This window comes from Lepidochelys kempii, chromosome 9 (genome assembly GCF_965140285.1).
Source record: "Lepidochelys kempii isolate rLepKem1 chromosome 9, rLepKem1.hap1, whole genome shotgun sequence".
In the NCBI taxonomy this organism is placed as follows: domain Eukaryota; kingdom Metazoa; phylum Chordata; order Testudines; family Cheloniidae; genus Lepidochelys; species Lepidochelys kempii.
The window spans coordinates 45096736-45119407 of record NC_136388.1 but is presented as its reverse complement, the minus strand read 5'-3'; the positions used below and the strand labels follow the sequence as shown (position 1 = coordinate 45119407).

Here is a 22672-nt window from a genome sequence, read left to right as displayed (position 1 = left end):
GTGGGTGGCAGCTATGTTTGTTTGCCACCTCATTCAAGGTGGGCCACAAGAAGGTTGAATATTTTTTTAATGTTCAAAGAAAAAAAATGGATTTAATTATTTTTGATGGGGAATTCACCCCATGAGAGTCCTGGCAGGGTTAATGGCAAGAGAGGACAATTAGCCATAGGCTGCACCTGAAGGAGACCTAGGATGTGATGAGGCTTAATTATGGATGATGATCACCTGTGCAGAAACAGGTGGGCCCTGACTTCCCTTACAATCCACTGTGGGAGTGTTGCAGTGGGTTTGGAGACTGCCTGAAGAGAGACCCCAGAAGGGGAAGATGATTGTGACTTAGCTGGAAGGATGAGTCACAGAAGAGATAGAGTGAGTGACACAGGCAACAGGAGGGCTGACTAACTGTAGGATGGGGCATGGACAGTAGTGAGCTAATTCCCCAGATGAGCCATGAGGTGTCACCATTACATACTTGTCCTTGCTGAAAATTTCTGCATATCTCTCAGCATTTGTGCAACCATTGAGGCTAGCAACTCTGAGACAATTAGCATAGACCTGGTGGCTTGCATTTTCACCATCATGTGTCATGCAGCACCCCTGGTTGGGCTGCTGACTGCAGGAATCAAACCCAGGCTCTCTGGGTCTAAAAGTGTACCCCTATACTGCCCAAGCTATAAGGTTGTAGTAGACTCATAAATCTCTGTGGTCTAGCCATGGGGGGTGGGGAAGGTGAGGGGAATCTTTGCTGTGGGGGAGACCATTTAGGCAAAGTACAGGTGTGGCGGTAGGGAAAAAACTTACCAGATACTTTTAGTCCAGGCAGCTAGGGGGGACAAGGAGGTCCACGCAGAGCTAGTGGGTGGGATAGGGGAGGGAGAAAACCAAAGTAAGAGAAGAGCAGATACCAGTTAAAGAAACAAGTACCGCTTGAGTGTGACCCAAGAACCACTAAATGCCAACCAGCAAGGGGAAGCAGACGGGTTACAGGCACCTCATGGTGCAGGTGTCTGCTTTCTTGTTCACCACAGAATGCCATGTGAGGGCTCAAATGAAAGTAAGTGTCACAGTGGTCATTAATATTGTTGTGAAATATATGTACAGATACTCTGTCAGGAGTTGTGTGTGTATATAAAAAAAAACATATTTTCAGTATAAAGTCTGTATCAAGGTATTAGTCACCAGCAAAGGTGGAAAAAGCGGTTTTGCTGTAGACAGGAGGCTTTGCTCTAGACAGGAGGTAAGAAATGCGTATCTCTGTCAGGATGTAAATTATGCATTCTAAGCTAATACAATAGATGCCTCTTTATATATGAAGTCAAATGTTAACAAAGAGATGTGAAATCAGCAAGGAAGGTGCACACAGGAAAAAACAAGCCATGTGGGAGTTCTTCTGACTAAGAGTAAAGACAGTGAACTTTGAGGGTATTGCTGAGAGGCAGAGAAGACACCCGGTATCCTGCACCTAGAAAGTAAATGGACAGCATGCTTTCATTCATAAAAATGGGCTCTCAGCCAGCCTTGGTTGAAAATACTGCAGAAGACTTTGGGTGAGATCTTTTTTAAACAGGAGGTTAACCTGTTAGTTAAGCTTAGTCTCTAGAAAGCTGTTTTTTTTTTTTTTTATATGTAACTATTTATTTCACTGTTACTTGAATCTTTGATAATAAACTTAATAATGTTTTCAAAATAAATATATATCTGGTATTAAGCTAAGTATTGAACATGAGCTGAATCTCATAAGCTTGTGTGTTCTATTCCTTTGGGAACAATGGATCTGGAATGTCTGTGAGTAGCCAGGGGCTATTCAGGGGCTGGATATCTCATGGGAACGCTTCAAAGAGGACTTGGGGATTGGGGTGCACCTATTGTTAACTTGCAAGGCAAAGTAAGGGTTGACATAGCCCAGAGGCAAGTGCTTGAGTGGTTAACAGACTGGTGGTGTTCAGGAGCCAACACCCAGCTAAGCACAAACAAGTTTCCCTCACTTTGGAGTCAGGGAGTAACAAGGAGACTTGCAATCCTGGGCACCATGAGAACTGGTCTAGTCATGTCCCCTCCCTGTGCCTCATTTTATCCAGCTGTAAAATGGGGATAATGATACTAACCTCCTTTGTGAAGCACTAGGAGAGGTATGGATGAATGTGCTGCATAAGAGCAAGCTGGTAGTAGTCTGTATTTCTATTAATTCTAGTTACAGTATTGGCTCTTTTTTACTTCTATCGCCTTGCTTTGTTCCTCTCTTCTGCTTCCCCCCACCCCCCGTTGTTACCTAAGCCTAGAATCCATGGGAAAAGGGGAGGGTTCAGCATGTGTCACATTGTAGAGAAATTCTCTCATTGGCCATCAGTATTGCAGGACAGTTTGGAAGTAAACTGTGAAGATAAGAGGCCAGTTGAATAATTCTAAAATAAGAGATCAGTTTTGTGAAGAAAAACACGTTCTTACACAACCTCTTCTGTTGAGCCATATGTTTATTATTATTTGATTAGCCCACAAATAGGCATCTCTTCAGCAATGCTAAGGTGACACACTATGTGATGACTTGTTTGTGATTTTAGACTTTTTACATTCTAAATGGTAAATTCTTAGCAGCCCGCCCTTACCTATATCTCAGCAACAAAGGAGGGTCACAAATGGTCCTCTATACTGTAGAGGACAGGTTCTTCGTGGCAAATGCTTTCATCCTGAAGATGACCTGTACTGGAAACCTGGGTGATCCTAGGGTTTCACTTCATAACTATCCATGAGAGACATTTTTTAAACCATATGCTATCTCTGGAACACTGAATTTCATTTCACAGATCCCTGATCTCAGTGCATTGTTGTTTTTGTACCAATTCAGATTCAGCAAAATTTAGATAATAGTCACTACATTATCCATGCTTTAAAATATCTATCTACAGTACTTGACTAACCGCTGTGCAAGCAAAGGGTAACCACATCTCATGCTTCAAGGTATAAAATGACTGCTTGTGGAAGTCAGTAAAGAATCCTCTTCCCTCACCTCATTCTCCACCCCATATAATTGTCTACATGCATTATGGATTTTTTTTTTCCTTCCACAAAGCATCAGATGTCAAACCCTATTTGAGTCAGGATACTCGACTAGATGATCTAATATTCTTTTCATAGATTGTAAGGCCAGAAGGGACCATTAGATCACAGTCCAATGTACAGGCCATAGAATTTTTATGTATCCAGTTTCAATCCAGTATAATCCTGTGCCCTTCCAGTATGTGACCTCTTGCAATTAAGCATAACTTAGAACTATCTTGAAAATAATGGCTCTTGAGTTAAACCACCTTGAGAAGCTTCTTCGTAGAAAATGAAAGTGAGATTAGTGGTATATCTAACTGGTATATCTAACTGGGTTCTAAATTAGAAAAATAAGTCTTTCTGGGATTAAATAAAACCACTGTCTTATACTTAAACAGGGTGTTTTTCTTACTTCTGTTTTAAGGTAACAACTTTTTAATAGTCATTCTCAGACACAACCCTCTATAACTAGGGTACATAGTAAACAAACTTCTTTGGAGAATATAGGGCAGACCATTTTATACTTCCTGTTATTTTTATCTCCATATTTACAAAATGTTTTAAACCAGGTAAATCTCAGCGTACAAATGTAATCTGCATGATCAAGTTTAAGATGATTAAACTATTACAATAAAATCTATTAAGCACTTCTGTGAAGTTCAGTAGAAATTCACAATATATACATTATCCAAAAGAATGAAAATCCTCTAAATTATCTAAACCAAGTTAATGCTTATTCGGCACATATTTGCATTTTTAAAAAAAAAACATACTGGTATTTTTTGTCGCCTGAAAGACTTCATCATATGGTGCAATATGACAGAAAATATATTCATTTCATTACACATTCATGTTATGGAACAACTTTCACCATAAACTCATTGTAATTGAAAAATGGAGCATGTTTATTGTCCATTTGCAAACCTGGATTCAAGGGTGTGTGTCCTAAGCTCCAACAATATTTGTTGTTAAGATGACAGAGTAGGATGATTTTTCCCCTGTACTGTCTCCACTGGGTCCCTTGGTGAGAAATCCTTGTTGCTTATGACACCAGCTTGGCCTCATTGTGACTTGCTTCATTTAAACACACAGGTGGGAAGCCATCATTATTTACAACTGGTTTCTTCAGTGTTGTACCTGAAATATAAGCAGAAAACATACTGAGTGTTCATTTTATATTGCTTCTAAAAACAGAACAAAAATAAGCTGTGTTTAGTGTGCACTTTTATAGGCATTCTTATTTTATTATATAAGTTGAAAGAATAAATGCAGTAGCGCAACTAGAAAAATAAGAATAGAAATTGGCTGCAAATAGCAGCGTGGTCAGAAAAATCTCCTGTTAGTTGTGATTTTTTTTTTAACAGTGCAATTGATGTAGTACTGATATAATACTGCTCTCAGCACTGAAATCCAGCCCCTTCTCTGTTGGTGGGCAGTTGTTTGGGTTGGGGCATATGGTATTTCTGACTCTTGAATCCTTGGGAACTGATGTATTGGTATTAGTCCCTCAAATCTCCCCAGACTATGTAGGCTGCCTCCAGAGACCCAGCTGCTCCTCAGAATTATTCAGGAACTTCTTTCCTCATTACAAAGTGCCATGAGGCACGTACATGCAGTGACCAGTGGGAAGTCAGCAGTGTGTGTTCCATCGCAGTAGACTCAATATAGAGTTAGGTGGGAAGCAGGTGACTTTGTGTAGAACTAAAGCAGAGGGTGGCCAGGATGCTCTGTTCCCATTTAAAACATACAAGCATCATTTACCGCCCTACAGTACGCACAACACCACTTAATGCTGTAGTGAGATGGTGGGGTAGGAGATGGAGTCAACCCCCACCACCTCTCCTATAGCCCTCTTCGCCTAGGTGGACAGGTGTGGTTGGGGATGCAGACAGATGAGTGGGGGACAAAATACTGATAGGGACAGGTGTGGTATAGGTCTTTTAGCCATCCTTCAGCCATACCAGAGTGGCATTGCTGGCCATTCTACATTCTCTCACAAGCCACTATTTTATCTCGTCGGCCATCAGGCAGGGGATCTGTGAAGAGATGGAGGATGGCTGGGCCTGGGGGGAGGCCTCTGTTGATTCAGTGAAGTATCCAAACTTGTGAATGTTTATCCAAGCCCCAGTCTTTATGAAATTCCTCTGTCACTGTATGTTTTTACAGCATATTTGCCTGGTTTTGTGTTTGCTCTGGTGCTGGGTTTCCATTTTTTTTTTTTTCACTTTATTCCCTTGGTAGCCCTAGAATTGGAACAAAACTTAATGAAAAGGGAAAAGACCCGTTACTTCAGCTTGGGAGCCACAACTGAGCAGGGAAAATTCTAAGTACAAAAAGACTCCCTATTTCCATAGGATGTGATGGTGCTTATTAAATGTGAAGATAGGATTACTATATGGGGTGTAGTGTCACTGGTAGGGGAGGGGATAATAAATTGAGTCCTCATTCTGGAACATGGCTGCCTGTCTCAGGCTTTTGGATGAATTCAAGCTTTTGGGAGTACCTATAAAATCTCAGGACTTGTGTGGTGCCTGGGCCATGGTTGCTACAAGCCCCATGGCCAAATGCACACCATGACAGTGAGAGAGATATTGAATAGACCAGAAAAGGGAACAGAGCTTAGACAGGAAAAAGAGAAGCCAATCCTTGAGACCCATCATTGTCCAGATCCAGCTAAAGAGGAGGATATATTTTTTTCCTTATTTAAAAAAAAATGATATTGTTGCTTTTCCCAGTGATCTAGAGAAGCCTGGATATTAGCAGATGTCTGCAGGGTCGCAGGAGACATTAGTCTCCATTTTCTGTGTACGTAGATCTGTTTTTGTGGCCATGATGATTCAGATGTCATTAAAATTGGCCAGAATGTGCACGTACACACCCTGCGTGGCTCCCAGGACCCTGGCTTATTTGGAGATTTGGCCCTTTAAACATATCTCAAAGTATAGAAGAGAATTTACGGCTTTCTTCTCCACTTGTCAATGTTAACCTTTTCCCTGTAGTGGGGAAAGGTATGGAAGGAAGAGTGGAATTATTCCACTGGAGGGAGCCAGAAGGTAACTTGTCAGGTATATTGGGCAGGAGAAGATAGATGGGGTGGGGGGGATTCTTTTGAAGAGAGATGTCCACAGAGTTCCCACCTCTCTGAGCTCTGTGTGGTGAGTTTCTCAGTGTGGACTTCTAACCAAAATATATTTGTGCTCTTTTTCTTGACTTTTACTAGCATTTCAAATTCATACATTTGGGAGACACTGTCATGACGATTCTCAGTGGGGCAAAGGGTTATTCTTAGCTTCTCAGCGCACTTTGATACATGCGATTCCCTATGCCAATGATCCACCTGTGCATTGCTAACCTGCCAGGGTTTTCTAGGAGAGCCCACAAATGGCTTTCCTGCTTGTGCCGCTGCTCATTACACAGACTGAAAAAGGTGAGGAATAGATGTATTCCTGACTTCTCAGAACGGCTGTCGGAGCCCTGTGCCCATCCTTAATGGGAAGGGGTGCTAACCCAGGGCCAATCCCTGCAGATGCGCACGAGTTGCAACAACACTCATCCAGCAAAGGCAGTGACTGTGTGACATTCTGAAGCTTTTGCAGTTTAGTTGTTTTGAACACTGTTTTCCTGGGATTACAAGATAACGAATAAACCATCTGCACTATCCAGCACCTCAAAATTTAGTCCATTAACTGCTGGAACTGTTAAGAATTCATTGTGTGAATTATGCACAGCACCACATCAAAGCCAAAAGTGCAAACCCTGCTTGTGAAACTCTGCCATCTAGTGGCTGAAAGTGGTTCATGCTCCATCTGTTTTTATTCACATTTCGTTTTGCAAACTGCTAGATATATGTTTGCAATACATCTTTTGAGTTGTAGAGCCTCACTTGGACAATTGGTCCTTGCTGCAATGCTCACGTTTCCAACAGATGTATTCCTGTGGGTTGCCTTTGTATGCCAAGTTTGCTGGAGCTGAGCACATTGAATTAATGAATTCATCAAATGAACACCCAAGATGAACTCTCAGATTATTTCTGGCAAGTGCAGACAATTTCTTAGCCATATCCCAGCTATTGAAAATGCTTTCTACTAACTACAGAGGTGTGGCACCTGAAACTCCTATAGTCAGTAACTTGTTACTGTTGCCAGAACAAAACTAAGTGGTTTTGGTTGGAAAACTTGAACTTAAAAGTTGAAGGTATTTGAATTATTTTTTCTCTTGGATTTATTCTGCTGGGCTCTCATGATGTGTTGAATACTCATGAAGGTGCTTGTGTCAGACTGTGACACTGTTTAATACTCTGCAGTTCTATAAAGCTTTCCATTGTAGGATCTGTGTTTTATGAAAATTTCCACTTAAGCCACATTGCCCATCAGTTTTACAGTTGGGTAAACTAAGGCTCAGAGAGATGAAGAGTCTTGTCCAAAATATCATAAGTCAGTGGCAGAGGTGGGACTAGGACTCAGAAGTTCTGTATTCCTGTCCCTGGTTCTAACCACTAGACTATACTGCTTATCTACTGCCAACATGAGACAGGGATGGGAGAGCCCACAAGGGTTACAAGTACTGTTATGTGAAATGTAAATCTTGCCTGGTGGTTTATTTGTATAGTTAGAAACTCAAAACTCAGACTGTTGTCACTGAAAAGTCCTGAATGTCTGTGAATGCTTTGGCCTTGTCTAGGCTATGGAAAAAGGGGTTTATAAAACATCCAGGGATATCTGATGTTAATCCAGGAGAGAGCAGAGGCTAAGGCTGGAGGGAGGGGCAGGGTTTAAATCCCCCCCCCCCGGTTCTATAATCATAGAACCATAGAGTTTAAGGCCAGAAGGAACAGATATGGTCATCTAGTTTGACCTGCATAATACAAGCTGTCATAAATATAAAGGGAAGGGTAAACACCTTTAAAATTCCTCCTGGCCAGAGGAAAAACCCTTTCACCTGTAAAGGATTAAGAAGCTAGGATAACCTCGCTGGCATCTGACCACAATGACCAAGGAGGAGACAAGATACTTTCAAAGCTGGAGGTGGGGAGAAACAAAGGGTTTTTCTCTGTCTGTGTGAAGGTTTTGCTGGGGACAGAACAGGAATGGAGTCTTAGAACTTAGTAAGTAATCTAGCTAGATATGCGTTAGATTCTGATTTCTTTAAATGGCTGAGAAAAATAAGCTGTGCTGAATGGAATGGATATTCCTGTTTTTGTGTCTTTTTGTAACTTAAGGTTTTGCCTAGAGGGATTCTCTGTGTTTTGAATCTAATTATCCTGTAAGGTCTTTACCATCCTGATTTTACAGAGGTGATTCTTTTTACTTTTTCTGTTCTTAAAATTCTTCTTTTAAGAAACTGAATGCTTTTGCATTGTTCTTAAGATCCAAGGGTTTGGGTCTGTGGTCACCTATGCAAATTGGTGAGGATTTTTATCAAATCTTCCCCAGGAAAGGGGGGGTAACGTTTGGGAGGATTTTGGGGGGAAAGACATTTCCAAACGGCCTGTTTCCTAATAAAATAATACTGGTTAGACGTTTGGGGGTGGCAGCAAAAGTCCAAGGACAAAAGGTAAAATAGTTTGTACCTGGTGGAAGTTTTAACCTAAGCTGGTAAAAGTAAGCTTAGGAGGTTTTCATGCAGGTCCCCACATCTGTACCCTAGAGTTCAGAGTGAGGAAGGAACCTTGACACAAGCCAACATATTACCTGATTGCAGTTAGTGCTACATGAGCAGTCAGAGCAATAGTACCAGCCAGTGATCAACCAATGGGACTACAGCAGGAGAAATGGAGCTGGTAGCTATCGGTATAGTTTGACAGTTCGTTTGGTACTGAAGCAAGACTCCCTGAAAGTCCTAATGTAATCATAATTAATTAATACATTAGATCACAGCGGCTTGGAGGGCAGTAGCCATAAAATAGTACCCAAAGAAAAAAATGTAGTTTTGGAGCCTGTGTACTTTGTTAGGTGCCTTAACAATGGGGGGGGGGGGTCCTATAAATCAAAATATCTTACATTGTAAATGATTTCATGTGCACTGCATCACGATCTCAGAGACTGCGCCTTCTGCGCTGTGGATCTAAACATACTTTGTCAATTTGCTGTGGGGTTTGCAGGTTGTGCGTCCATCAGTCTGCGTTAGCAGTGAATCTCAGTCTCAAGGTCACTGACAGTCTAGATATCAGTTTTCAATCTCTCCACCCTGTCTTCCTCAACCTGATTGGTTTTTTTTCTTATCTCTCTGCATGAGAGAGCTGCTTGCACAAGCCTGTGTTTGTAAGATGGGACGAACTCATATGCTCAAAATCTTTGTCACTACAACTGAGTGAATGTGACTAACAGTAAACCTGCAATAAAATGATGCTAAATAATCTCTTCCCGTATCTGTTTTAAATCTTACAGGTAATATTTGTACTTAATGTTGATGTGAGTGATGTCACTGCTGGGGTTTTTTTGCTATTTTGATGTGAACAGTATTATATTTAAAGTGGTAACCCAGATTCTCCAATTTAAAAAAAAAAATGAAACCTAGAGCCAGTAATGTATTCAATGTTAAATACAACGTAGCTATGTTTACAATGTCATGCCAGCTTGGATAATATTGAAACTTCTACGATCCTCGCCTTGGAGTTTGAAGGCATGTTTGGTTAACTTGTGAAAATTAGGGTCAGCAAACATGACAAGCAATCAGTGTTATGCCAAGCTGATAGAAGTCTATCTGAGGATAAGCTTCATAACCAAGCTCTCCCCACTTTCTCAATCACTGTGGACAATGTCACCATTCTGCCATTACTGAGGCCCATAACCTGGACATCATCTTTGACTCGAGTCTTCCTCTAGGTCCTCACAACCAGATTTTGTGGCCTTGACAGATTCAGAATTGCCTCGCTTGTATCCATTCAGAATGCTGCTGCAAATATCGTTTGCCTAGTCTGTTTCTTTGACTATATCACCCCTGGCTTGCCATCCCTCCATTGACAACCCCTTCTCTATCACGTCAGATATAAGTTGCTTATTTGTCTTCACTTTTCAAGGCCCTTCATGGCCTGTCCCCACTGTACCTACCATCTCTCATTCACTATAAAAATGGTGAATACAGTTGGCTAATGTCAGCCTCCATTGCCCACTTGTTAAATTGTCACTTGTTAAACTTTTGTGCCTTCTCTCATGCTGCCCCTCCTTCTTGGGAGGAGCCCCTCATAAATCTCTGCAAAACTAACTCATTGTTCTCCTTCAAATCCCTCCTTAAAACACTCCTTTGCTGTAAGGCCTACAAAAAACTGGACAACAGTTAGGCCCCTGGTGCGCTAAGACCATAGGTGCTGACTCCGTGGCTGCTCCAGGGCTGGAGCACCCACAGGGAAAAAAAATCATGGGTGCTGAGCACCCATCAGCAGCCCCTCTACTAGAATCTCCCCCTCCCCCCAGTGCCTCCTGCCTGCTAGTGGGCCCCGCCAATCAGCGCCTTCCCCCCCCACCAGCACCTACCGCCTGCTGTGGATCAGCTGCTTCACGGTATCAGGAAGCACTGGGGGAAGGGGGGAGGAGCGAGGGCACAGCGTGCTCGGGGGAAGGGGTGGGAGCGGGAAGAGGTGGCGCAGGGGTGGGACCTTGGGAGGAGGGGGGGAGTGGGGCAGGGCCTGGGTGGAGCTGTGGGGCTCACGCCCCTCAGCAGGTTAGAAACTTGGTGCCTATGGCTAAGACCTCTGCCTAGAATGCTGACCAATATTGTCTCTCTGCTTCCTTGTACTCCTCCATTTATGTTTCTGTATCCATCTGTGGTCTTTCTTATATTGAGATAAGCAGCTCTGGTGGGGAAGGGACCATCTTTTTGTTCTTTGTTTGTATGGCACCTGTCACAATGGAGTCCTATCCATGACTGGGACTCCTAAGGTGGTTCAGTAATATAAATAATACATAATAATATATGAGATGTGACTAGGATAACCTCTACGACAGCATTTTGAAAAACCAAATCCACTGTAGGCCCTCTGGTTTGTTAGCCTGGATATTGTACTGTACAAGGCCATATACGTTTGCCTATTCAGTACACTTACAAAGCCTCTATATAGACAAATTTATGTATGCATAGTTTTTTGTAAGCATCAGAGGAACAGGCAATAGGAATAAAGATCTACATGATTCTCTACAAAAGAAAAAGGACACTAAACTTTCTAAACTACTACAAGCTACAAGGGGCCACAGCAATGGTTCCCTCAACCCACCCAGCAATATTGTTAACCTATCCAACTATACTCTCAGGACAGCTGCTTCTGCTGGGTTATCTCGGGGCCTCTCCTTCTGCCCCTCCACCCCCACGAACATGATACAGTTCTGTGGTGACCTAGAATCCTATTTTCGACGTCTCCGACTCAAGGAATATTTCCAAAATACCTCTGAACAACATACTAATCCACAGAGGCCTCCCCACCAACATTACAAAAAAAGGATTCTAGGTGGACTCCTCCTGAAGGTCAAAACAGCAGACTGCACTTCTACATAGAGTGCATACTTCTACATAGACTTCTACATATATCGCTTGCCCCATAACCTCAGCCGTGCAGAACACAATGCCATCCACAGCCTCAGAAACAACTCTGACATCATAATCAAAAAGGCTGACAAAGGAGGTGCTGTTGTCGTCATGAATAGGTCGAAATATGAACAAGAGGCTACTCGGCAGCTCTCCAACACCACTTTCTACAAGCCATTACCCTATGATCCCACTGAGAGTTACCAAAAGCAATTACAGCATTTGCTCAAGAAACTTCCTGAAAAAGCACAAGATCAAAACCGCACAGACACACCCCTGGAACCCCGACCTGGGATATTCTATCTACTACCCAAGATCCATAAACCTGGAAATCCTGGGCGCCCCATCATCTCAGGCATTGGCACCCTGACAGCAGGATTGTCTGGCTATGTAGACTCCCTCCTCAGGCCCTATGCTACCAGCACTCCCAGCTACCTTCGAGACACCACTGACTTCCTGAGGAAACTACAATCCATCGGTGATCTTCCTGATAACACCATCCTGGCCACTATGGATGTAGAAGCCCTCTACACCAACATTCCACACAAAGATGGACTACAAGCCGTCAAGAACGCTATCCCCGATAATATCACGGCTAACCTGGTGGCTGAACTTTGTGACTTTGTCGTTACCCATAACTATTTTACATTTGGGGACAATGTATACCTTCAGATCAGCGGCACTGCTATGGGTACCCGCATGGCCCCACAGTATGCCAACATTTTTATGGCTGATTTAGAACAACGCTTCCTCAGCTCTCGTCTCCTAACGCCCCTACTCGTGCTATATTTATGACGTCTTCATCATCTGGACCCCTGGAAAAGAAGCCCTTGAGGAATTCCACCATGATTTCAACAATTTCCATCCCACCATCAACCTCAGCCTGGTCCAGTCCACACAAGAGATCCACTTCCTGGACACCACAGTGCTAATAAACAATGGTCACATAAACACCACCCTATACCGGAAACCTACTGACTGCTATTCCTACCTATGTGCCTCCAGCCTTCACCCTGACCACACCACACGCTCCATCGTCTACAGCCAAGCTCTGCGATACAACCGCATTGGCTCCAACCCCTCAGACAGAGACAAACACCTACAAGATCTCTGTCAAGCATTCTTACAACTACAATACCCACCTGCAGAAGTGAAGAAACAGATTGATAGAGCCAGAAGAGTTCCCAGAAGTCACCTACTACAGGACAGGCCTAACAAAGAAAATAACAGAACGCCACTAGCCGTCACCTTCAGCCCCCAACTAAAACCCCTCCAACGCATTATTAAGGATCTACAACCTATCCTGAAGGATGACCCAACACTCTCACAAATCTTGGGAGACAGGCCAGTCCTTGCCTACAGACAGCCCCACAACCTGAAGCAAATACTCACCAACAACCACATACCACACAACAGAACCACTAACCCAGGAACCTATCCTTGCAACAAAGCCCGTTGTCAACTGTGCCCACATATCTATTCAGGGGACACCATCACAGGGCCTAATCACATCAGCCACACTATCAGAGGCTCGTTCACCTGCACATCCACCAATGTGATATATGCCATCATGTGCCAGCAATGCCCCTCTGCCATGTACATTGGTCAAACTGGACAGTCTCTACGTAAAAGAATAAATGGACACAAATCAGATGTCAAGAATTATAGCATTCATAAACCAGTCGGAGAACACTTCAATCTCTCTGGTCAGACAATTACAGACATGAAGGTCGCTATCTTACAACAAAAAAAACTTCAAATCCAGATTCCAGTGAGAAACTGCTGAATTGGAATTCATTTGCAAATTGGATACTATTAATTTAGGCTTAAATAGAGACTAGGAGTGGCTATTTCCCCTTGTTTTTTCCTACCCCTACCCCCACCCCCCCGACGTTCTGGTTAAACTTGGATTTATGCTGGAAATGGCCCACCTTGATTATCATACACATTGTAAGGAGAGTGGTCAGTTTGGATGAGCTATTACCAGCAGGAGAGTGAGTTTGTGTGTGTGTGTATTTTGGGGGGTAGGGGGGTGAGAGAACCTGGATTTGTGCTAGAAATGGCCCACCTTGATTTTCACACACATTGTAAGGAGAGTGATCACTTTAGATAAGCTATTACCAGCAGGAGAGTGGGGTGGGAGGAGGTATTGTTTCATGGTATCATGGTCTCTGTGTATATAATGTCTTCTACACTTTCCACAGTATGCATCCGATGAAGTGAGCTGTAGCTCACGAAAGCTTATGCTCAAATAAATTGGTTAGTCTCTAAGGTGCCACAAGTACTCCTTTTCTTTTTAATGAAGTAGTGCCCTGACCCATGCAGAAACCTTTGTCCAGCCCACTTTTCCTTCTGGAACAATTAACTTAAAATTAACACTTTCACTCCCAGGGTCAAATGAATTTCAGTCTGTTTCATTGACAAAGGTCAGGTAGCAAGAAATAAACCTGAAGAGAGACTGCAAGGTAGTCCATATAATTTCACAAGCTGCATCTTTTAGCCATGAAGAAATAAGGCAAATCCTCCACTCTTCTTTCAGAGCATTGGAGCAGGTGAAATTTTCAAAGAGGACAAAATAAATTAGCACAATTTCAAATTCCAAACCTTTGCAGCTAACATGTTGGCCAGTAAGCAAGTGTATAATCTCTCATTGATTGGGACTATCAGTTCCAATTAAACAACCTAAAGGAAGAATAAGGGGAGGAGGTGCTTTTCTATTTCTCCAGGGCATGGGAGGGAAAAGAGGGTCCCCATCCTTCCAGTGCTTGCCTCAATGGCCAGCAGATCCCTGGTCATATTACCAATGCAGATAGTGATGAAGTGACTTATTCTCCAGTGCTCACCCTGTATGGGGAAGCGGGATGAATAGATCAGCTATGCCAGCTCTGCCACTACCTAGGAAGGATGGAAAGACCCGTTTGGCACCCCAGGAAGAGATTGATATGGGATTTTTTGGGGTTCCTGCCCTTCCTTACTTGTCAAGGTCATAGGGGATGATTTACCTCAGGGTTCCTTAACCATATTTATGACATAATGATGACTTCCACAGCAACTAACTGTGGTGTCAGAGAGAATGATTGACTTCAAGAGGGAAATTAGCAGTGGGAGCTGATGAAAACTCTTCGGTAGCAAACCTCTGTTTTCCTTGCCGACATCCTACTCAGAAAAATAAAGAAAATGTAGCCTAGAGAAACAATGGATGTTTTAAAAAGGTTCTCATGAAGTCTGAGCAGCTCTTTAAGAACTCTCCTCCAGAAGTAAAACTGAAGAGAACAGCTAGGAAGAGATTAGAACATGTGGCCACCTCTGCCATCTAATAAAATCTGTAGAAGTGCAGTGGGAATGTAGAGAGCTCCTGATTTTGTCTTTACAAACTCAGACTCTCCGTGCTGCACTGGTGTTTTTTTGTTTTGTTTTAGGCTTCTTCAAGCTCTTATTAGTTGTGCTCTTTGCCAAGTCAGACAGGCACCTGCTATCCTGCAATGGAATTTTCTTTTTTCAATCTCATTAACATATATTCAAGTTCTAATTTGTATTAGCTGGATGTTGTCAAATAGGTAAATTGACTTTAGTTGACCTTCCCACACTTCACAACCATATTTTTAACCACATTTCACATGCTTGACCTCACATGATGCAGACAGCCTAGGAATTAAAAATGGATGAGGCACTAGTCTGGGGTTCAGCTGAGCGGCTGCATTAGCACTAAAACTGTGGTAGAGTTGAATTATTGATAGCGATAGCAGTTTTTACTTTGTGTTTTGCTGCTGAATAATAGATTGGAAGCTGCATGGTAAGATTATTTTCATTACTCACATAAATGACTTGTTCGGTTAAGAAGAATGAAAATAACAAATGAAAAGTGCTTTGGAGTGGGAAATGAATTAGGCTTAAAATGTTATGGCTTAGAATGTTTAGCCGTTTTGGGGGCCTTTTCCAAAAATCATTGAGATTTAACTTAAGTAACGGAGGGAGTTTCATATAATTCAGAAGATCAGGAAATACAACTGGACAAACACAAGGTAGCAGACTTGAGGGAGCAGGAAACCGTGTATATATTATAGCTAGTGACCAATCATAAGCTCAATAAAAAAATTAAAGGAGTACTTGTGGCACCTTAGAGACTAACCAATTTATTTGAGCATAAGCTTTCGTGAGCTACAGCTCACTTCATCGGATGCTCGGTGTAGCTCACAAAAGCTTATGCTCAAATAAATTGGTTAGTCTCTAAGGTGCCACAAATACTCCTTTTCTTTTTGCGAATACAGACTAACACGGCTGTTACTCTGAAACCTAAAAAATTTAAAATAGCCAGGGTGTTCATTCGTTAACACTGTTCAGCTATTAAGTCTCAGACCTCCTGGGTGCTACACTCCAGGTAGAGGTATCCATGCCATTTTAAAAACAGCATGAAAAAAGTATTTAGAATGTTTTTGCTTCTCGTATTTAGTTAGATAGCAATAAAAATGCCTGTGCAGGGCATTTCTAGGGATTAATGATCAGCTTGGGAAAATGGCCTTCAGTAGTGCCATTGGCTTCTCTGGCTGGTCATTAATCCTCAGTAAAGGTCCTGCCCTGGAGCAGTATTAACCAAAATCATCCTTGCTGAAGATGTTGGGTCTCACAGCAGCCCTAGACTCTGAATAGGATGAGGCACCTTTGCATTTCACCTGTGCATAAATAGAAATGAGCCCAGCTTCTGTCCTGCAGTACTGAGACTGATGTTGACTTTGAATTAGACAACTTTTTTCCCCACTGGCTTTGAACTTTTCACAGTGCAACTTCAGCAAGTATCTGGGAGGATGCCTGGACAGCTTTCTAGTTCTATTTGGTTAGCAGCAACTCAGTAAAAGGAAAAAAGAAATCCTTCTTGAACTGAGAGTTCCACATGAGTAGATCAAAAAGCACTGGTTACAGCCAGGATCGAACAGTGGGGCTTCAAGAATGTTTTTACATGGTTTCCATTCCACTGTTTTTACTTTTGAATAAAAAAGCTAAAAGTACTGCAGTTATAGGCCTTTCCTTTTATAGAATTCTCAAAACCTTGTCTTTTAAACATTTTAGGGCCTGATCCAAAACCCCTTAAAGTCAATGGAAGTCTTTATAGCACCTGATGTAAAGCCCATTCAAGCCAACAGAAAGACTTCCATTGACTTGAATGGGCTTTGCATCAGGTGCAATGAAGGTCTGGCAATGAAGTCTTTCCACTGACTTTAACTAGCCTTGGAAGGATTAGATTTGTATTGCTAAATGTCAGTCAACATTGATATTTTCACTCTCCCCTCCCCCCCCACTGACAAAACAATATTTTCATTAATAATAAAATTTTCATAGATAGGTGAAGTAAGACAAAAGCTCCTTGAGAACTTATTAGTTTGATTTATAGACATTTACTATGTCAACATCACATGTTGAAAAAATACAACTTATGTCTTAATGGGTATAAAGCTTTAACTCTTTGAATCTCAGCGTCTGTCATTTAATAACTGTCTGACCAACCCATAACTGTCTGCAACCGTGAAAATATAAATGAATAAAAATTAAAAATGCTTAAAAATATACATTGATGTTACCCTCTAAAATTATGCAAAAAATAAAATTTGAGTTTTGCCAGGCTTAACTTTAACAAATCCTGGATTCGGGCCTATACTGGATGTATTGCTTGTTAAGTGCCATGTAGACTTAAGTCATCCTTCTCCACATAACCGGTACAGCATGTGCAACAGCAATGCAGGCTTCCACCCTACCTACGTCTGTGACTCAGCCCTGAACTACCCCGGTTCCATCTCCATCTCCATTCAGCTCGAGACTTCCCAAAGGGGTGCCAATTGTGATACTGAATTTTGTGACCTAGATACCTGTCTATGAGGAAAAAGAGCCCACGACTCGTTTCATATAGGCCACGGGACAGCTATCAGAAGATAATAGCTTAGTCCCTAATAAAATATGAATATGGGGTAATAATTGGGACCTAGTAGGCCTAGCCCAATTGTGAGCCTAACTATAAACTTTTATCCACTTTTCGAAAAAGGTGTCACAATAACCTATAATAATAAACGTTGATGGGGGGGATAGGTGCAAAAGGGAAAAGGCTTAAATATAGTTCAAGGACTGTGTTAAGATCATGCCTGGTAAACAAGAGAAGTGTGGGACCAGAAATCAATTGACCAAAATTGGTGTCAGAAATGACACCTAATTGGTGAATAAAATAATGAGGGGAGGGGCTATTTCACACACCACTCCCTTTGAGACTCTCAAAAAGAGATGTTTTGTGGAGGAAATTGGCAAACACTGGCTGACTGAAAGACAGGAGAACAGAAAAGAACAAGCTTCATGGCTGCCATCTCTTAAGACCCTGGGATACACTGTAACACTGCTGGGTCTTTGTCGTCCTCATCCTGGGAGATGTTTTCCAGACTAGGCCAAAGAGAGGGACCCAGATAAAATCAATACCTCCACTGGCTCTGTCTAAATCCCATCTACCACCTGGGATGTGAGACCCTCGCCACCATGCATCCTTTTTCTTCCCCACTTTTATTTCTTCACTTTGTTGTCCCTCTTGTTTTTCCTTCTGTGTGACAAGAGTCTGGCTTTGCCAGCTAAGTCTGCATATTTTGCAATGCTGCTGTAAGACTGTGACCAGAAAGAGGCAGGTAAAAGCAATACCTTAAACAGCCCAATGCTGGTACAAGTTTGCTAGGTCTCAGAGTGGCTGATAAGATCATGTACCATGCCTTTCTTTCTCCAGCAGCAAGGTTGCACATAAAAGTCAACACCAGAGCCGGAAGCTACATTATTTTTCTTTGCTGTTCTCTTCCTTCCTTTTTTTTTGTGTGCATAGGTCTTGTTTTGTCTTCTAGGAAACAGGATCAGGTAGCAATAACCACAGCTTCTGCTCATTTCAACTAACTTATTCTCTTTTCCCTGAACAGACCGTTGTTAATATCTTTAATACCCTCTAAGACACTGTCATATTGGGGGAATTTCCTTCTAAAAATTCTCTCTAGCTAAAGGGAATAAAATGTTTAAATGAAAGCCTTACTTAAGTCCTGAAGAAGAGCACTGTGCAAACTCGAAAGCTTGTCTCTCTCACCAACGGAAGTCGGTCCAATAAAAGAGATTACCTCACCCACCCTGTCTCTCCAATATCCTGGGTCCAACACAGCTACAACACTGCATGATTACTTAATTCTTTAAATTTGAAATGCTTTAACTGTTTTTCCTTTTTCTGTATCTTTAATAAAAGATTAAAACACTTGTTACTGGTGTGTTTGTCATGGAACTAAGCAGGCTGAGGTCCCTGTATACCAAACCCCGAACCTTGTTTAAAACTCTTTAATGTTGGACCATTTCAGTGTCATGTTAACAGATTTGACTCTTTGGGCTCACGTATTCTGTCTAAATTAATACAACACTAATACATAAGACTGTGCTATGCCTATATTTTTCCAGGAGTCTCCTTATGCCATTATTGATTGCCTGATCTTAATCCTCTGTGTTATATATAATTAGGTCAATAAGATTTAGCTTTTTAATTATTCTTTGACTTCTGGACAAACATGATTACAACTTGAGACAATATCCTTGTTTTATAATTTGATATCCCAACCCACTGAATATACATATTGAGGCAGATAGGTTGAGGTTAAAATTTTGGATACAGGTTTAAAATGTGGAGTTAGTCACCCAAGGCTAAAAATTTTGATCTAAATGACTTGATGAAGGTGATAGAGGAATATTTTGATAGATCCAGACTCCAGAGTTCCTAGCTCTGAGTTACAGCTGCTCAAAATTTTCTGGAATTTGATTTTTTTGACAGTTTTTTACCCAAAAAAAGCCAAAACAAAAACCTACCCACCCTCAAACGTTGACAATTTTTGCTGTTTTTCTAGCATTTTTGACCAACTCTACCATTAGACCACACTTCTTTCTGCTAAAGAAACTCGGGGCACTATAAACAAGATGCCTTGACCTCCTACAAAAAGTAATGAATGTTACCAGGAGAAATTACAATGAATCCTCAAGAAATTGTAACATTTGCGTTCTGAAATGTCACATTGAAATTCAAAAATAAAAGGGGGTTGTTTGTCCAGTAGGGGTTGTGGAAACTGCTTTTGAATCTGCTTTTGAATCTGCTTAAGTATTCTTTGGCATACAAGTTTTCAGTGATTTCTGCGTATTATGCTTTTATTTCACATGCTTCCTTTGCTGTGTTTGCCCCTGTACATAGTGTAAATACTCTGAGCCCAAATTCTCTAATCCAGACAAGCCGTGCTCCCCACAGGATCAGTGTGAAGAAAATCTTTACATTCCTCCATTTCTGCAGCCAGTGAAAGCTATTCTTATGTCCTGCTGGCTAAAATCATAGGAGGCCATTCTGGCAGCTGCGGGGTCACCAAAGCATAAGCAAACCCCAGGTATGCCCCCTTCTTTTACGAACATCCCCTTTTCTCTGGCTCTAAGCCACGTGGAGATTTCCAGTACAGACAGGCAATCTTCAAGGACTTGAGTCCACAGAGTTTCTAGCTGCTTTGTATCACAGCAACGACAAGAATTTATAATCGTCTTGACTGCACCATTTAACAGAGTTCACTTAGCATCTCTTAGGGTATGTCTACACTACGAAATTAGGTTGAATTTATAGAAGTCAGTTTTTTAGAAATCGTTTTTATATATTCGAGTGTGTGTGTCCCCACAGAAAATGCTCTAAGTGCATTAAGTGCATTAACTCGGCAGAGTGCTTCCACAGTACTGAGGCAAGCATCGACTTCTGGAGTGTTGCACTGTGGGTAGCTATCCCACAGTTCCCGCAGTCTCCGCTGCCCATTGGAATTCTAGGTTGAGATCCCAATGCCTGATGGGGCTAAAACATTGTCGCAGGTGGTTCTGGGTACATATCGTCAGGCCCCCGTTCCCTCCCTCCCTCCGAGTAAGCAGCAGCAGACAATCGTTTCGCGCCTTTTTTCTTGAGGAAATGAGATTCAAAAGTTCGTGGTTCTTTTCCTGTCTACCTGGCCAGTGTATCTGAGTTGAGAGTGCTGTCCAGAGCGGTCACAATGGAGCACTCTGGAATAGCTCCCGGAGGCCAATACCATCAAATTGTGTCCTCAGTACCCCAAATTCAACCCGGCAAGGCTAATTTAAGCACTAATCCACTTGTCAGGGGTGGAGTAAGGAAATTGATTTTAAGAGCCCTTTAAGTCCAAAAAAAAAAAAAAAGGGCTTCATCGTGTGGACGGGTGCAGGTTTACGTCGATTTAACGCTGCTAAATTCGACCTAAAGTCCTAGTGTAGACCAGGGCTTAAAGGCCCATTACAGTGCATCCATTTGAGCAGGTCTGTTTGCACCCAGTTAATCAAACCTTGTTTTGCAGTCCCCTTGGTTTTTAAGTTTGGGAGTCGAAGAAGCTGTTATTTCTTGGTGTAACCTTGGACATCCATTAAATGGCGCACATTCCTATATGCAAACATGGAATGGATTGGGGTATCTAGGAAAGAAGATGGTGTGAGTAACATTGCATCGTAATAAGTCTAAATATAACTTTTGTGTATATTGACTATCAGTGTGGGAGGGAAGGGAAGTGCTGATCGATTAAAAACATGACTAGCATCTGTTATGATGGGTCAATAACTTAATTCATGCAGATGATTCAATTAAGGATCATTAAATTTTCATTAGAAATCTATATAGCATATGGATGTGATTTATTAAAAAGGAATGAATGGGCACCAGCTTTTTAGAACTTTGTGCAGTCATTTGTGTTGTGGAAAGGTGGGTGTGAAATGTCACCAATGGTGTAACTTAGTGGAAAATTCTGACTTCATAGTGTAAATGACTACAGTGTGTGAAGCAGTGGCTAATCAAGGGCAAGATTTGTCAAATTGTCTGAGTCTTTCAAGCAAAACTGGGTCCATCACAACCTAAATTGGGGTGATTTATGCTTTCACTGCAAACCAACAGAGGTTGGGGCTGGGCAAGCGTTGTCTAATCCTGAAACATGAAAAACTCAAACTGTAGAAATCTGTGGGGGGGGGGAAGAAAAACAAAAAATGTTTACCTGAAAGCTTGCAAATTGAAACTGTTTTTTCAGCAAAGATGCAGGTACCGCAATACTGCCTGTCAAAAGAATCATATACTTCTGTGTGTGTGTTATAGTTGCTATCGTGACTGACTAAAGGTTATGCATTTTATCACCTAGCAGAAAGGAAGAATGAACGTACACTCAAAGAAATTTTACAAATGTTCTAATAGCAAGATATTAACACAATAAATTTCCAATGTGACTGTACAATTTATGGGAACTGAACAAGTGAAAAGGAAAAGAAACAGAATGAAATTGTTACACTAAACTTTTCTTATATTTGGCTTAACGCAGATGAGTATATTCAAAATGTCTAAACCGAAATGGATTTTCAGTCATGTTTACCAAAAAGACAGATGGTCCTTCATACTGATCTGAATGTGTAAAATTATAGCTGTGTAAACTAGTTTTGATGTTAGATGTTATTGTATCAATTTGAGTGTTCACCCAGGAATAGATTTCTTTCCATGATCCAGCATCAAGAAAATCTTTCCTAAAACTGTCAGAAGTCTATCTGATGGCTTAGTAATGCTGCCCTTTGCACTTGTATGAGTGCCATCTGCATGAATTAGGGTTGATAACCAAGTCCCTGGTGGATTTCATGATTTGTCTAGTTCTTCTTCCTTTGTTAGAAAGAGCTCTGTTTGGGGTAGGATTTTTTCATCATTATGAGATTTTGTTCAAATAGGCCTGTTCATATTTTTATTGTTTTTCTCTTAATTTACAGAGCCTCCATTTAATTATAGCACTGGACAGGAAATATAAATGATGAATGACATGACTGGTGACAAATTGTTGTTTGGAGTTTATTGATTTTATGTGTTGTTGATTATTGTCAGACTTTTATTAGATAACAATTGTTACTGATTTACTAGGCCAATTTAATAGAATCGGGGTTGAGCCTACATCACCTGAAGGGCGCATGCCCTCTGCAAGGGATGCATGTGCTCTCTTCAGCTCCAAGGAATAGAGAGAGAAGAGTTAAAAACACCAAAAGCAGCAGAAGGTGGGGAGTCGCCCTTCGTAGCAATCAAGCA

General features: G+C 41.7%; 1 protein-coding gene across 8 annotated transcripts in view; it reads right to left on the bottom strand.

Moving 5' to 3' along the window:
• Positions 1 to 2453: 2453 nt before the first annotated feature.
• AMER3 (APC membrane recruitment protein 3) overlaps positions 2454 to 22672 on the bottom strand; it is a 58321-nt gene continuing 38102 nt past the window's right edge. For 5 of the 8 annotated variants that reach the window (XM_073360084.2, XM_073360085.2, XM_073360087.2 and 2 more), the window contains one exon: positions 4086 to 4173. Coding sequence is in view for 2 of the 8 variants with exons in the window: in XM_073360092.2 (XP_073216193.1) it covers positions 4079 to 4173 (95 nt within the window). In the remaining 6 variants the exon portion in view is untranslated. Of the gene's footprint in view, positions 4174 to 21611; positions 21671 to 22672 lie in introns of all 8 variants that reach the window. The other 3 variants (XM_073360092.2, XM_073360096.2, XR_013636357.1) reach the window with 2 other exon arrangements.